Consider the following 17,831-nt stretch of genomic DNA (forward strand, 5'->3'; position numbering starts at 1 on the left):
GTTAGTGGTCATAATGTTATGTCTCATCAGTGTGTATATACATTGACATTTATGAAAAAACTCTCAGTTCATCCTTTTAGTTAGCAAATCTATTTTCATTCGTTTTTGTCTTAATGTCTGTTAGTGTGGTTTTATTATGTTCACTTGTTGATATATTTGCATTAGTTTGTGAGGCAGAATTCACTCAGACTGTTTTAAGTAGATGTTTAAAACCAACATACAAAGAGAAATAAGACAAAACAGAGATCTTGTACTGGATTGAGAGAAATGAGGAAGAATGCTACTGTATTGATGACATCATCACTCAACAGCCCCATCTAGTGCTGCATCAAAACACAAGCCGGCTTGAGAAACATCTACAGGCATTTATTTAAAAATATAAAAATAGCAAATACAGCGGGCATTAATTCATCCAACAGTTGTGTGATTTAATCCTCAACGAGTTATTACAATCAACATAAATCATAAAATAAAACCAGCTGTACAACACTTTAGTTTAGGGTCCAATTCACACTATTAACTAGTTGCTTAATGTTATTTGCATGCATATTGGGCGTTTATTAGTACTTATAAAGCACATATTAATAACTTATTATGCATGAATGAATGAATGAATGAATGAATGAGGCATTTATATAGCGCTTTCAAATGTACAACTGTACACCCAAAGACCTTCACACTCATGTCAGGGGTCTCTCCTCAACCACCACCAGTGTGCAGCATCCACTTGGATGATGCGACGGCAGCCACAGTACAATGGCGCCAGTGTGCTCACCACACACCAGCGATAGATGGAGAGGAGAGAGGGTGATAGAGCCATTTCAGTGGATGGGGATTATTAGGAGGCCATGATTGGTAAGGGCCAATCAAGGGAATTTGGCCAGGACACCGGGGTTACACCCCTACTCTTTTACGAGAAGTGCCATGGGATTTTTAATGACCGCAGAGAGTCAGGACCTCGGTTTAACGTCTCATCCGAAAGACGCATGATCATATTGTACTTCCCTTAATCCTACCCAATACCTAAACTTAACAACTACCACTAACTATTAATAAGCAGTAGTTAGGAGTTTATTGAGGTAAAAGTCCATATTGAAAATTGGACCCTAAACTAAAGTGTGATCTAAACAACATATATTACAGAAATAGAACAAATTATATTTCATTGAGCAATATTAAAGATTTCAGTCATTTGTTGCTGAGTATGGAATATGTTTATGGTGTGAGCAAGTAAAAAAAAGAGAAAAGTTTATTCTTCTCATTGCTGGAAATCTCACTACTACGTGCCTCAAACGAAATAGAATATCTTACAAATATTCATCAAAATATAATATTGGTAAATCCAGACACTAGTTCTTTCTCATGGGTGCTCATAATATCAACACGACTTTTCAACACTTACTGACGTTGCATCAAGCCAGTCAGTCAGATCAGAACGAGCCAGATTTCAGCCAGATTTGGCCGTTTTTGTGTGCATGAGACGATCAGTGGGCTTGATCGAATGGCACCTGCTCTCTGAACCCTAAATACTGCGGATGGAAGGCCTCCGTCTGCGTGTCAGTCATCAGCTGCTGATGAACCACCGCTGCATCCATGATGGAGCTCCCCAGCGGGTCTTGTACGATGGGCCGTCCCTCCACAGACTTAACGTTGCTCCGTCCTGGAGCTTGAGGCTTCTCTATTTCGCTGAGGTTCCAGCCCACAGGAAGTGACATCATAGGCTCACCTACCAGCAGGATACAGAAGGACAATCAGGTGCAGTCAACACTGATCACTCGAAAGCTTAAACCACTGCAGCTTTTTTTACCTGGAATCATTTGTGCTGGTGATTCAGAGCTGAAGTCCAGATGTCTCTCCACACTGGCTTCCTCCATCTGTAATGACATCATGCTCTTATGATAACACATATGGGTGAAATAATCCATTTTTGGCATTGAGTGTATTATATCAAAAAAAATTCTCAGTTTGAAACTATTTTTGGTCACACTTTAGTTTAGAGTCAAATTCTCACTATTAACTAACTATTAAGTATGACTTTTGCTTCAATAAACTATGGAAGCCCGTTTCCACCACTAAATAAAAAAATAAAAAGAGTAATTGAAACTTTTTATCTCAGAATTGTGACTTTTTTTCTCGCAATTGCCTGATATAAAGTTACAAATCTGACTTTTTTCTCACAATTGCAAGTTTATATCTCAGAATTCTATAAAGAATTTATATCTCAAAAGTTTATATAAGTTTATATTTATAGCGAGTTAATATCTCAGAATTGTGACTTTATAACTTGTAATTGGTAAATTATTATTTATTTTTTTACAACACCGGCAAAGATCGTTTATTTCAGCGCGCGTGCACGCTGTGCAGACAGGGTTGAAAATGGCATTTGGGCGGTAAAATGTGTGTTATTTTGGCAAGGTTGCCTGCTAAAATTTGCATTAATTGGTCTATATATCACATAATGGTCGCTTCAACAAACGGAGATCGAAAACAACCCGCAAAATATAAATGTGGACTTGGCAACATAGTGCAGTTGAGCTCTGTTGACATTTGACAACTAACGTTATGCGTTGCTTCGTTGCTCTGATTGGTTGTTGGTCTATCCAATTGATGTCTTTCCTGGTTCGGTTGAAACACGCCCCATAATCACAGCCCAGTGGAGCAGTTTCAGACTCACATTCTGACTAGAATTGAGTATGACCACGTCAGGCTAGCGGATATGGGCTTCCATAATAAACTCCAAATTACTGCTATTGATAGTTACTAAGGTGGCTGTTAAGTTTAGGTATTGGGTTGGATTAAGGGATGTAGAATATGATCATGCAGAATAAAGCATTAATATGTGCTTTATAAGTACTAATAAAGAGCCAATATCCTAGCATGCTAATAAGCTAAATAACTAGTTAATAGTAAGAATTTGACCCTAAACTAGTGTTACAAGATTTTTTTTACTCATCTGAATGCATCATGTGATTGCCTTCTCCAGAAAAAGATCATTTCAATGCAGTATCATTTTAGTATTATTCAATTCAGTTCACATTTATTTCTAATGCTTTCAAAGCAGCTTTACAGAAAATTGATTTTTTAAATATTACAATCAATATATTGATTTATAAATAATAATTAAAAAACACTGCATTGAATCTATCTTTAAGAAACAAAATAAAATAAACTATTTTAGTATTTATTCATATTTGAATTGGCTTTTATTATCATAATTTAAATACAATTTTTAGTTTTTTTAAAGCTTTTTTTAGCTTTAAATTTGTCGTCCTTTTGTCATTTTTATACTTTAAAAAAAATTCTATTTAGTTTTAATTTGATTTCAGTTTGTTGCCAAAACAACATCTCTAATTTTCAACATTTTTTTTTTCATAAAAAATGTTCATCTAATATTGATATTTTATTTAAACTTTTTTTAATTACTGAAATTATTTGTAATAGTGTTTTAGTTTTAGTAAACAATAACAACACTGATGCAATGCAAATTTGATGTTGCATAGTTTTCGTTGTTGTTGCACCTAAGATGCCTTAAAATCCTGTCTCGATAGGATCTGGACTGTGTAGCTCGTCTGATTACCTCAGCACAGATGGGTTCTGGCAGTCGACTAGATGTTTGTCCTCTATCTTCCAGTTTGAAGGTACTGAAAAGAAAAAGTAGCAGAGCGCCTAAGAAAAAAATCTAAACACTAACTATCTGCCTAAGTGTGCACTTAAAGCTTACCAAGACCTGCTGGACAGCGGAGCTTCACAGTTCACAGGTGATTCTGGCAGCACAAGACTCTAGGAGGAAGTGGAAAGAGAGAGTTTGTTGAAGTCTGTGCAAATGTGCATAGCGTTTATGGGTGGGACCCTGCTTTGATCTAAATCGAAGTCTTAAAACTTGCCCTCTAATCCCATGAGATGATGCAGTCAAACATCATCAAATACTCTCTCTTAAACTGAGAGAAAATTATTTGGCAATCCATGAAACTGTATTTTTGCATACATTTTAAAGGGGGCCTATTATGCCCTTTATCAAAGTATTGATTTTTTTAAGGCTCTACTAGAACAGGTTTTTATGTTTGAATGTTCACTACATTTTTTACATATTGAGCATTGTTGCAGCTCCTCTCTTTCCAGTCTGTCAGTAACACTGACAGCGTTTTGGTAAATGTCACGCCCCTTAACATAACCGTGAGTTTCAACCATAGACTGTATAAAACAATGGACGTGACGTCACCCGTAGGTTTCTGAAGAGCATTTTTGAAGCCCATAGTTGGCAAAGCCAGCCATCAGCATCTTGGCAGCATCGTGCCACTCCTGGATGATCGATAATGGGCAAAGAGGCGGGACGTGGGTGGAGACAGACAGCAGACAAAGGGCTAGTAGTGGCAACAGCAGATATACACCCGTCACTCAAGTGGCCACGTATTTTTTTCTACTGTAAAAATGGGTATTTTAATATGGGGGTGTAAGGTTGCTGCTTTTTTTAACACACTACTAATAAACTTTTTATTTTGGGTGGGAATTATTAAAATTATACATTTGTAGCGTTCCAAGCAAAGTCAGGCCAAACTGCCTGAGCGCGAGGAATTGCGGTAGCTAGATGTAAACAAAGCATGTTAGATCGCACGGGGCTTATGCTCATGTACAATCATTTCTATCGCCAAAGGTGCTTACTCCTTGCTTATTTAAGGGGAAACAGAGGAGAAAAATGTTATAGCTTTTATTTTATCATCTGTATATTTGGAAATTAATTTGGTATTAATTTATTCTTGCACTTAATGAACTGAAAACTAGCTTATGCTAGAAAAGCTGCTGATAATGCAAAACAAATGCGGATAAATAACGTTAGAGCAATACCTTATTTTAAAAAACGATTTGATTTGTAATGTACGACTTTCATAAACACAGCAATCGTAGGGGCTGCCATTGTTGTTTTGCGGGTTAAGCCTAGTTCAGACTGCACGATTTTCAAACTCGTCGGGTCACTGCTCTTTTCACACTGCATGACTACCTGGGGTATCATTCAGTCACTGCTGTGTTCACACTGCACGCTGGTTTGACGACAGAGGAGTTCACACTGCATGACTGAACAAGAGGAAGAATCGCCGACAACTCTCTCTCTCCGGTGCGCAAACTACGTTTCCCAAACACACGTGCGATGTGACAAGTAAACAACGCGAGATCACACGTGCGTCAGACCGGAGTTCTCCCGCGAGACTTGGAATTGTTATTAAAAATGATAAACTGCACAAAGTTTGCTTCAAATTGTATGTGCGCTGATTTGTGGAGAAAAAGAAAAAAGATTATGGCGGAAGAAATTGTTGGAGAGACAGAGGGAGCCAGGATTGTGTTCTGGAAAGACAGTTTGAGGTAAATAAACAATTTTGTAATGTGCTGCTGCTGTGGCTGGATGTGCAAATGTTTGGCCTTTGTTTCTGTTTGATAGAATTGTAAATATATTAATTAAAATACTGAAATTCTGCTCTATAATTCTGCCTGAACCTCCTGCTGCCCTGTATCTCACTCTCTCATTGGCTGTCGGTGTAATTTTCAGTCAGAATGCAGTTCACACAGCAGGAGTTTCAATCGCCGACAGGTCAAGATATTTAGCATGCCAAATATCTCACCGGCGTCGGCGACCCGTCGGCGATTCTCTCTGATCGTGTCTTTGATTATTCACACTGCGTGATTGTCACTCGCGTGCACGAGCACCGATTTGCCTGTGATCTCGGGCATTTGTCGGCGATTTCACAAAACCTGTCGGTGACTTAAAATCGGGGCAAAAATCGGGCAGTGTGAACTAGGCTTTATGTGACGTCACAATCGTAATTTGGAGTACATTAATCTAGTACGAGTTCACGGGTGGGAAGTGTTTGATGGCCGTTCCAGTGCACTTTCACGGGTAGAAGGTCGGAAAAACACGGGTTATGGGTTGCCTAAAAATGGAGGCGTTTCCGTGAGTTCAGAAACAGTGATACTGATATAGAGAATAACTTCCTCTGGAGTGACATTTGTAACTTTGCAGATGTTTTTAATGCTCAAACTGCAACATTATGGACTAAAGAAAGCTGAAAAAAAAACATAATAGGACCTCTTCGAAGGTCTTATATCTCTTATATCTTCGAACACCTCTACAAAATATTTTTTATCCCCAAGCAAAGGAATTATTTACTGTTGTGTTATTGATTCTTTTATATCTGTTGGCAAATGTGTGTGTACCTTTGCGGTGGTTGCGTTAGACGGCAGCGGCGGAGGAAGCGCCTCTTTCTCTTTGGGGTTGGGTGACGGTGACTGACGCTTCCTAACGATGTACTCATATGTGCTGATTCCCTGAGACACTGTGACAAGATACATAATGAATAAAAGCTGCTCTCTACCTTTAAAAGCCAAAAATGCTCAGATCAACACTTACATAAGTAAATATGGAAGCACAGTAAGTGGCAGAGCAATAAGAGAGCGGCCAGAGCCAGCATGATGGTAATGAACGCCAACGCCAGCAGACTAATGGAGCCGGTCTCTAAAGGAGCTGCCGGAAGGAAAACCAGCCACGTTCCATTTCCTTTCACTGCTAAGAAATTAGAAAGTAGAAATTAACAATAGAAAATTACACCACTTTTCAAAATTTTGGGGTCGGTAAGATTGATTAATGTTTTTGAAATAAGTTTCTTATGCTCAACAAGGCTGCATTTGATAAAAAAATAATAATATTGTGAAATTTTATGACAAATAAAAAAACAACAACTATGTTTTCAATGTAAAAATATTTTAAAATATAACTAATTCCTGTGATCAAATCAAATTTTTCAGCATCATTACTCCAGTCTTCCATGTCACATGATCCTTCAGAAATCAGTCTAATATGATGTTTAAAAACAATTCTAATAATTATTAGATTGTCAATATCTGCTTCATATTTTTGTGATTTTCATCAGGATTCTTTGATAAATAAAAAGTTCAAAAGCAGCATTTATTTACAAATTTTTTTTTGTAACATTATAAAAGTCGTTGCTGACACTTTTGATCAATTTAATTAAATTCAACAACTAATTTATTTTAAAAAGTTTTGAACTGTAGTGTACATCTACAAATTCATTCCATTCAAAGCACCGCTGTAAAAAATATTAAAGTTTCAAAATAAAATTTGTTCATTGACATTTCATCAACTACACTACATTGCCAAAAGTTTTGTGACACCTGCCTTTACATGCACATGAACTTTAATGACATCCCATTCTTAAAGGGGGGGTGAAACACTTATTTCAGTCAATCTCATGTCAGTCTTGAGTACCTATAGAGTAGTATTGCATTCTTCATATCTCTGAAAAGTCTTTAGTTTTATTATATTTATAAAAGAAAGATGGGCTGTACCGTTTCTTTCCGAAAAAAAACAATGGAGGCATATTGTGTGGGCGGAGCTAAAGAATCACGAGTACGCAGCTATTGCATTGAGAGCGTCTGAAAGCTGTGACATCCTCAAGCGTGGAGAAGAAAACGTTACCCTAATAAACCATGGCTATCAATCAGATTCAACTAATACATATATGATCCAGAATCAGATCCGGAGGCTGAAATTGAACAGGAGCAGCAGCAACAGCAGGACGTCTCTATGAGGTATTGTTAGGCTACTGTATTTAGTGGCTTGTCAACATTTATGTGTGTTTACTCGTGGTTTATGAGAACATTATTTGGTTTATGGACTATCGTATGCGATTAAACGGTAGCAGTAGCAAACGAAACGGTTTTGCACTAGTGCATACATATAAAAACAATGAAATAGTAGAGCATTTGAATGAAGAAGTGTGCTGTGTGTAAAATGGCCCATAATGTTTGGGGTGGTTTTACAATAAAAAAAAGACACCTATAGTGGTCAGCTATACAAATGTATTTAAACACACACCATAGATTGCATGCTCCATTGATAAATTAACTATACACGATCGTGTTGTTTACTGATGTTTACTTACGCGACGATATCCAACAACATAGACATTTAAAGCAGTTTTACTCACCGCCTGCTTCCAAAAGCACGACCGTGAACCTTTTCCATTGAGACCGCTCCATCAAAAACACACTTCTTTGGTGATATTGTTGATTTGGTGAAGTCCTGTGACAGCAGTGCAGCCGCCCTTTCTGAGAAAAGCGTGTTTATGGGCGTGCATTTGCTCTCTCGCTATTTGGTCGCTCGCGCACGCACCTTTCCAGGAGAAGAGCCCGTACGGCCCATACAAGGAAATTCCACCCTGTTTACATCAAGCGGACCCATAGAGACAGAGCGTATTTAGGCCACGCCCACACCGGGGGGGAAAACAATTCAGCGCTCTCCATTGACTTTGTATTGCGTGAAGCGGCCGCCTCGTCTTTTCTTATTTATAACAAGAAACAGAACAATGTCTAAAAGCTGATATGTGACAAGGTGTGCAGCAAAAAAGCTAAGAAACACATAACTAAGTTTTTATAAGCTGTCGATCCCAAAAAATGAGCGTTTAAGGAGACAAAAGTGCATACAGGCAATAAGACGTGAAGCTTCAGCGGGAAGAATGGGGCAATTTTGGGATCCTGACACTCAGTATGTCTCAGTATGCCTACGTGTGCAGTAAACATGTTGTCAAATATCCAAATGTCAGTTTTATATATTATATTTTCTGTCTCTGATTACTTTTCCCTCCAGTGGGCGCAGTTCTCAGTGTAATATAATAAGTCGCACTCTGACTCAAGTGCATGTATCCACTTTTGTGTCCCTAAACGTTCATTTTTTGGCTCAACAACTTATACAAACTTCTCTTTTTTTCCTGGGTTAGCTTGTTTTCTGTACACCTTGTCACATATCAGCTTTTAGACATTGTTAGTTTTTTTGTAATAATTCAGAAACAATAAGGAGGCCGCTTCCCGTAATAGAAAGTCAATGGAGACAGTTGGTTTGTTTTCCCCCCCGGTGGGTGTGGCTTTCACATTATGACGCATGCCGCTCTGTCTCTATACTCGAAAAAAACTTTCCGAAACTTGTGAGAAATCGGAAGGAGCATTTTTGACAAAGAAATACTCCATCAGAGTTTTTGAAACGTTGTCCATGCTTAGAACGGGAATCCAAGTCTTTAACAGTGTAAAAAGCTCAGTATGCATGAAACAGCATTTCACCCCCCCCCCCCTTTAATCTGTAGGGTTTAATATGGAGTTGGCCCATCCTTTGCAGCTATAAAGCTTGGAACATACTCTGCAAGAACAAAGAAATTTGTATGTTGAAAGTTTTCTCGAGGTGGCAAGAATAAGAACAAAGTTCGTTCTGACCAGTACATTCCATACTTCAAGAGAAAAGCAGGTGCCGATCATCTGCGTTTCTCCGCATTAACCACGGCCACATAAAATCTATGACCAATCACACAATAGTTCTCGGACACCTGCAAGAAAAAAGTTCTGCTCAGGCGATGTGTCAAGAACAAGCAGCGAGAACTGGGAAGGCTTTCCACAAGTTTTAGGAGTGTGTTTATGAATTTTTGACCATTCTGGGAACTGTGCACCTCAGTATACGCTGACCCCGCTCTGTGATTTTACGTGGGTTAGACCACTTCATGGCAGAGTTGCTGTTGTTCCTAATTGGTTCCACTTTGTTATATTCCAATTAGCAGTTTATGGAATAGCTAGTAGTGAGGAAATTTCAGGAATGGACTTATTGCACAGGTGGCAACCTATCACGGTACCACACTTGAGTTCACTGAGCTCCTGAGAGCGACCCATTCTTTCACTAATGTGTGTAGAAGCGTCTGCATGTCTAGTGCTTGATTTATACACCTGTGGCCATCAAGTGATTGAAACACCTGAATTCAATGATTTGGAGGGGTGTCCCAATACTTTTGGCAATATAGTGTAGTTGGTTGACTAGTCAACCTGTTAAGCATACTGATCCTTCCCTAGAAGCAACCATTAAATATTTTTGTAAACTATAGCTGATGAGCTAGAATTGTGCTCCGTATTCAGAAAATCACATGACCACCCATGAAGACGGAAATGAGTCCAGAGACACAAACGGTCTTACTCTGAAACTGTGGCGCAGTGCGCAGGACAGCAGGGTTCACATAGTGCTCAATGAAGACAAACAAGACGACAAGAATGAGGAGGATCATTCCAGTAACAGCAGAGGAGATGGATATGAAAAAGAACCTGGGAAAAAAACAATGATTCCTATGATCGTTCAACTATTATGAAATGTATTGAAGCATTTAAATATGCAAATGCTGGTTCTCCATTTGTGCTATCAAATGACACTTCTGCTCACCAGTAGTTCCTTCCTCCCACACAATTGTTCAGCCATTTGCAGTGATGGTCAAAGTCTGCAATGCATTTGTTGCAGGTACTGCAGTGTTTGGCTTTAGGCCCCCTGCGGAAGGAGACAAGATTATTCCCTAAAGCAAATGGTTAGCACGTTTATATTAATGTTTATGTAATTGTTAACTAAATTCATTATTATATTATATTATATTATATTATATTATATTATATTATATTATATTATATTATATTATATTAATTATATTATATTAATGAATGGTTATTTATAATATAATATAATATAATATAATATAATATAATATAATATAATATAATATAATATAATATAATATAATATAATATAATATAAAAAATCCTGTTCTTGTCTTTAAGTTCCCACTCGTAAATTAAAAGTGAGTTCTAAATTCTGTTCAACTCTAAATATTGTTATTAGCAAATATTCCTTATAATGTACATACACATCCACCTCACAGAGGGTGCAGTGCAGATTGTCGATCACATGTTGATGTTTGCTGTTGTCAAACACTGGCATAGGGCTGGAATAATCCTTCCTCCTACGAACGCTCAGATCCGCAGGGTCAATTGTTACGGCCGCCACGTGAGTGACCAAATGCAGAACAAACGCAGTGCCAGTTAACTAGACAGGAAGTGTGAAGGTTTAACAGCAATACAGAAATACAGCACACCACGCACACATAGGTTTGTTCAACTCACTGTCCGCAGTGGTGAGACTGTATGAGAGGTAAGAGCCTGTCTGACTACATCCTCCAATTAGCCGCGTAAACACACGCTGCTGACATCAGCCTTTAATTGAGCTCATGCAGCGCAACAGAACATCTGCCCTCAGAGATGCTCGTGTGCCACAGCGCTTCCTACACAATTCTGCTTGATTCAAATGAATAACTCAAGAGTTTCTGAGTGTTTTCGAAGGATGCATTTAGAAATGGCTCATAAAGGCCTGTTGGTAACAGTTTAGTATGCGAAACACATATTAACTATTAACTACGACTTTTGCCTCAATAAACTCCTAATTTACTGCTTATTAATAGTTAGTAAGGTAGTTTTTGTAGCATTTAAGTTTAGGTATTGGGTAGGGTTAAAGGAGGTAGAATAAGATCATGCAGAATAAGGTATTAATATGTGCTTTATAAGTACTAATAAACAGCCAATATACTAGTAATATGCATGCTAATAAGCAACTAGATAATAGTTAATAACTGAACTTTAGAATAAAGTGTTACCGGCCCGTTCACACCAAGGACAATAACTATAAAGACATTAATCTTTAAAGAGATAGTTCTAAAAATCTTTCTCAATATTAAAGAATAACAGATTTCACACCACAGATATAACGATAATGGCATAGTTGGAATCACATTCAGAACAATTTTATGAACGTTAAAAACATAGACAGCCAATCAGACTCATTCCTACTTTAACAAGCTTGAGCATTTTAAACTGACAGACAAGCACGCGCTTAATGAAGTGATATTTTCCACTGGTTTGGACATTAAACGGGCCTTAAAGGGGTGATGAATTGAGAAATCAACATTCCCTTGAGCTTTTAATATATAAAAGGTCATGGTAATATAGTGTTGTCAAAAGTACCGACCGCGATACCAAATCGGTACTGAAACGTTAAAAATGTGACGCTTCGAGCGCTGTTGAGATGTAATCGTAAACACCTCTGACTGGTCATTGTGCTCATGTGCTCATCGGATGTGCCTGTGATTGGCTACAATGATCAACTCACGGCAGCGGTTTGAAACAACACAGAAGTGTTTTGAAAGTGGGAGCGGGAGTGTTTGAAAGCACAAGCAGGCGTCGACCAGCGGACCGGTAGGCTTATAGACACCTACATTCAAACGCTCTGTGTGTATCTGTGTAAGCGCTCCGTGAAAAGCGTCATTGATGTATTTTTACAACATTTTTGTGAAGCGCTGATCAAAGTAGCCAATCATAGACCTATTTGATGAGCGCGTGAGCACAATGGCCAGTCAGAGGTGTTTACGATTCCGCTCAACAGCGCTCAAAGCGTCATATTTTTAACATTTCAGTACCGAATTGGTATCGCGGTCGGTACTTTTGACAACACTATGGTAATATAAGAATATCCTGTAAGTTTCAGAGCTTTCATGTTAGTCAAGGAAAACCTTTTATAGACACCAGGCCCAGAAAACGATCTTGTGCTTCATTCTTACGTCATTGTGTGACGAAAAACACACCTCTACAGCACGTCTAATTCAGTAGCCCCGTCCGCCGACTCATGGAGCTGCCAAGAATATAGCAATATATTGCGCTATTCCTGGTTTTGAAAGAAGTCATTGCATAAGCTTCCTTCGGATCCTAATATTAGGAATGTGTGATTGAACTTTATTTTTAATGAAGTTCAGCTGACGTGACGATCAGGTTTTTCTTGATTTACCGCGAGTACCATGTTTTACCATGCCTAATATCGATCTCTTACTGCAGTGTGAACAAGTGTCTCAAAGCAGCGGCCGAGCGAACGCACAGAGTAGCATTATAACATAACTTTCAACACACACTCAAATAATGTATCTAATATGATAAAACAGCGCTGCTGTTGCCATAATTTATTGACCTGTTTTACAGTGTACATGTGTTTTTGTGATCAGAATCACTACCCTATGAAACTCATTTGTAAAGGATACGCCGTACGCTGCAAAGCTCCATGATGCTGGTAGGAGAGGAATGTAAATCCCAAAACCCACGATGGCCATGAAGCTGTACATTAGCCAGGCTATCAGCTGGAAACTGTGCAGCGGCGTCGACCATCCGTTGACCCTGGAGTGCATCGGCAGTACGACCAATTCATTTCTGCTGCCTCCATTCTGGGGTGCCGTCCGTCTACGGTGACGTCCAAAGCAGTACAGCTGCAAAAGACAGAAACGCTACATATTAATATTTACATTGTGGATATGGGAGTAATATGAAAAACCAGAACTGTTCTATAAAACATGCATGAAAGGCTAATAAAGGATTGTGCTTCGAGAACAGTCTCTTCAAACAACATTGAACAATGAAACATTTTAAAAAGACTCTGCCTGACATCATGTTGGCTTGACAAAGCTGTTACTGTACAGTATTGACCTTGGCTTACAGTTTGCTTTTCTAAAATCCTCAACCTGAGACTAAAATGTCTAAATGCAATTCAAAGAGATTTCTGCCTGTTCAATCAATCAATCAATCAATCAATCAATCAATCAATCAATCAATCAATCAATCAATCAATCAATCAATCTATCTATCTATCTATCTATCTATCTATCTATCTATCTATCTATCTATCTATCTATCTATCTATCTATCTATCTATCTATCTATCTATCTATCTATCTATCTGCCTAGCAACACTAGAACACATTATAAACTTCCTAGAAACCACTTAGAACACCTTAGAGACCACTTAGCAACAGCCTAGCAACCACATCATCACTCAGACAACCGGAGCACCTTAGCAAAAGACTGGCAACCAGTATTGTTAGTTTTTAACTAAGACAAAATCTATTAAAATCGTTTTCTGTAGCTGAGAGAATAAATATATGAATAATAACATATATATATATACAGTCCCTGACAAAAGTCTTGTCGCTTATCTATTTTCTAGAAATACCTGATATTAACCTGACTTTTAATTAATTCATTGGTGTTAGAAATAGCTCATATGAAAAGCTAAAACCCTCCCAAATGATGTTTAATGCACTGAAATAAATAATGTTCACAGAAAAAATATTTATCATTTAATCAAGACAGAAAGGTCAAATTTTGGCAAGACAAAAGTTTTGTCGCCTATACAGAAATTGAACAAATTTACTGCAAATACAAAAATATGTCAGCAAATTAAGTTGTGGTGCTGTGAGATCTAAATTTAATATCTTGTATGACTTCCATGAGCTTGAAGGACTGCATCCATGCGGTTTGGCAAGGATTCATACAATTTATTGATGAAGTCATCAGGAATAGCTAAGAAAGCAGTCTTGCATGCCTCCCAGAGTTCATCAATATTCTTTGGTTTCGTCTTCCATGCGTCCTCTTTCATCCTACCCCACATAATCTCAATGATGTTCATGTCTGGTGACTGGGCTGGCCAATCCTGGAGCATCTTGATCTTCTTCGCCTTGAGGAACTTTGATGTGGAGATGGAAGTATGCGATGTAGCACCGTCCTGCTGCAGAATTTGGCCTCTTTTATGGTTGGGAATATAAGAGGTAGCTAAGATTTCTTGGTATTTTAGACTATTGATGTTGCCTTCCACCCTGCAGATCTCTCGCACACCCCCATACTGGATGTAACCCCAGACCATGATTTTTCCGCCACCAAACTTCACTGTTTTCTGGGTGAATCTCGGATCCATTCGGGCACCAGTAGGTCTCCTGCAATATTTGCAGCGACTGTGGTGTAATTCAACAGAAGAATCATCTTAAAAATCCACCTTCTGCCACTTTTCCAGCATCCATCCTTTTAGCAGGCTGTGGGCCTTGGCAAATGCCTCACGGTTTTTCAATTGTCTTTTGTTTAGTGCTGGCTTCTGGGCACTGATTCGACCATGGAGGCCATTTCGAGACAGAATCCGACAAACTGTTCTGGTTGACACAGGGACTTCAGGTGACCAGGTCTCGTGGAGCTCTGCTGCAGTGGAAAATGGGCTGGCCTTGGATTTTCGAGCCAACAAACGGTCCTCTCGAGCAGTTGTCTTGCGGGGTCTGCCTGACCTGGGCTTGTCAAAAACGTCTCCAGTCTCTTCAAATCTTTTTTTTATCCTCTGTACTTGACGCTGAGACACATTGAAGGTGTCTGCCACATCAGCAGTGGATCTGGTCTTCAGCCTCTTGATAATCAAAACTTTAGTCTCAGGGTGAATCTTAGGCATGTTTGCAGAGGTCTAGTTGCAGTTGATGTGAAGGTCTAGCGTACTGGGGTTCTTTTTATACACACTTGAGACCTAATTGATCCATTATTAGTCACAGGTGAAGCTCATATGACAAGGTGACAACACTTATTTCTTTGCAAAAATTGACTCAATGGGCTTTACCAAGCTGTGAATATTAGAATACTTTTTGAAAGTTTAGTTTTTCACTGAAACATTATCACAAAAGCTGGTGGGATTAAAATTAGCCATTTCTTGTAAAAAAATCTTGATTAGAAATATATTTCAGCGGTACTTTAGGTCAATTTGTACACAAGCGACAAGACTTTTGTCAGGGACTGTATATATATATATATATATATATATATATATATATATATATATATATATATATATATATATATATATATATATGTATATATATATATATATATATATATATATATATATGTATATATATATATATATATATATATATATATATATATATATATATTATTTATATTTATTAGATCGATATATTAGAACAAAAAATTGTTGCATTGGCAACTTATTGAAATGAATACTTTTGGTAACACTTTATTTTACAGTATCCTTGTTACAAATGTTACATGTAGAGTTACTATAGTAATAACTATAAATTATGCATAATTACATGCAACTAACTCTAACCCTATAGTAAGTACATGTAGTAATTATTACTACGTGTACTTATATGTATAATTACACTGTAACAAGGACACCTCAAAATTAAGTGTAACCATGATTTAAGACAAAGTACTACTAAAATTGCTAAAACAAATTAAATAAATCTATATAAAAATATTAAAAAACAAATAGTTTAAAAAGCTAATTCTAAATATAAATAAATAATATCTTTCGAACACTTTTTGCAACAGCCTAAAAATCAAATTTTCTCAAATATCCAGGTTTTATTATTTACATAAGCCCTAAATCTTCAGATTTTCCTTTTCAGTTCTCACTTCAATTTTCACCACAGCTGCATAATTCAGACAATCCGAACACCCTGCACATCAGTGTTATTGATAACTTTCACCTTCAAATGTACAAGTTAGCAATAACAAGATGTCCTGCTGTGCACCTGTTAAACATGAACACAATGATTGTGTTGCCTAGCAAATGTCATCATAAATGCAATGCATTTTTGGATTGCACTTTATTTTACAGTACGGGCACTTTAGTGTACTTCCCCACAAAAGCTAGTAGTGTAATGTAACTACATAGGTTAAGTTAAGGTTTGGATGTAGGTTCAGGGTTAGAACCTAGGCTACTAGTTATTACTGAGTTAGTGACATTATTACAATAAGTAGCCTACATGTTTATGCGAACCAGAACTGTAAAGTGCCACCCAGTTTTGGAAACAGTGTAATAATGAGTAACTTCCACATAACCACTTCATATAGGAACTGTTGTATTAAGAATAGCCATGTAAAATATTGACCTTTTAAACAGAACGAATATGATGTTTCTTATTTAACTTTTTAATAACAGTGCCAAATTCATTTTAAATGATTTTACCAACTTGAAACATTTAAAAGCGATATTCCATATGGATCAACGGCTACTTACATTCGTCATTGAACAGCTTCCAGCAGTTTTCCCTGCTGCTGTTGATCATTTGGATCTCTTGGATACAGTTTGCTGATCCATTGATCTCCTTCAGTCCACTGTACAGCAGGAGTCCCTTTCAAAGACCCTATCTATCCAGTCTAAACGCGTTTAATTCCTATATTTAACGCCAAATCATTGTATCTATCATATTAAATCTTTATAATGTTATTTTTCGTCAGGAAAAAGGATAAAATATCTTCCCACGGTTGAGGCGGTGCTCCGCTCCTCTGACTTCGACACAACCATACCACGGCGAAAGCTTAGCTGATGAATATTAATTAGGTCACGCTCAGAGCCAACCAATGGCGAGCGGAAGCTCATGATTAATAGCATATCACGCTGACGGTTCAACAGCTCATGAATGCGCTTTTTTATTATTAAACTACAGTTTTTTTTAAAAACTCATATAAACAACAACAAAAGAAGGTAAAGAAATGTAAAAACATTTGAAAGGAAATTCAATAAAAAAACTTCTAAAACGTGTAAACAATTGTGTGACTGTAATTCGATCTGGAAAGGTTCAAACAATGTGAAAAATAAAAAAACTGCAGAACGTAGTTGTCGTCATGGGTGGACTTTTTTAACTGCTACATAGTTACCACTAGAAAATGCGAAGCCAAATGAGAACAACGGAGAAAGCTTAGCTGTTAAATATGAATTAGGTCACGCTCAGTTGCCAACCAATGGCGAGCGGCAGGTGATGACTATTAGCATATCACGCAGACGTTTCACCACCTCATGAATATTAAGTGTAATAAATTTGGACTCGGCGCTTTTGCTTTTGACTATTACATTTTTGTTTTTTTAAAGCTGATACACAACAACAAAAGAGCGCAAAGATATGTAATACATTTAAAATGAAACAATCAAATGAAAGTGGAATTAAAACGTTTAGAAAGTGTAAACTATTGTGTGACTGTAATTCGAAAGGGAAAAGGTCAAACAACGTGAAGCCATAAAACGACAGAACATGGAAGTTGTCAGGGGTAAAAGATTTGAACTGTAACCTGGTTACCACTAGAAAATGCAAAGCCAAATGCAA

General features: G+C 37.6%; 1 protein-coding gene across 2 annotated transcripts; it reads right to left on the reverse strand.

The window, feature by feature from the left end:
• Positions 1–204: 204 nt before the first annotated feature.
• zdhhc11 (zinc finger DHHC-type containing 11) lies at positions 205–16,835 on the reverse strand. Of its 2 annotated transcripts, none has more exons than XM_067449517.1 (11): positions 16,748–16,835; positions 12,942–13,163; positions 10,728–10,906; positions 10,256–10,357; positions 10,016–10,140; positions 6,398–6,550; positions 6,205–6,323; positions 3,722–3,780; positions 3,578–3,641; positions 1,808–1,874; positions 205–1,726 (listed from the first exon to the last, which is right to left on the reverse strand). In XM_067449517.1, the coding sequence occupies exons 1-11, from the start codon at positions 16,754–16,756 to the stop codon at positions 1,485–1,487; spliced, it is 1,341 nt and encodes a 446-aa protein (XP_067305618.1). In that variant the 5' UTR covers positions 16,757–16,835; the 3' UTR covers positions 205–1,484. The 2 variants fall into 2 exon arrangements, with proteins under 2 accessions (XP_067305618.1, XP_067305617.1); XM_067449516.1 differs by having other exon boundaries at positions 206–1,726; positions 6,398–6,553.
• Positions 16,836–17,831: the final 996 nt, after the last annotated feature.

The sequence above is a fragment of the Pseudorasbora parva genome, chromosome 7 (assembly GCF_024679245.1).
Source record: "Pseudorasbora parva isolate DD20220531a chromosome 7, ASM2467924v1, whole genome shotgun sequence".
Lineage (NCBI taxonomy): Eukaryota > Metazoa > Chordata > Actinopteri > Cypriniformes > Gobionidae > Pseudorasbora > Pseudorasbora parva.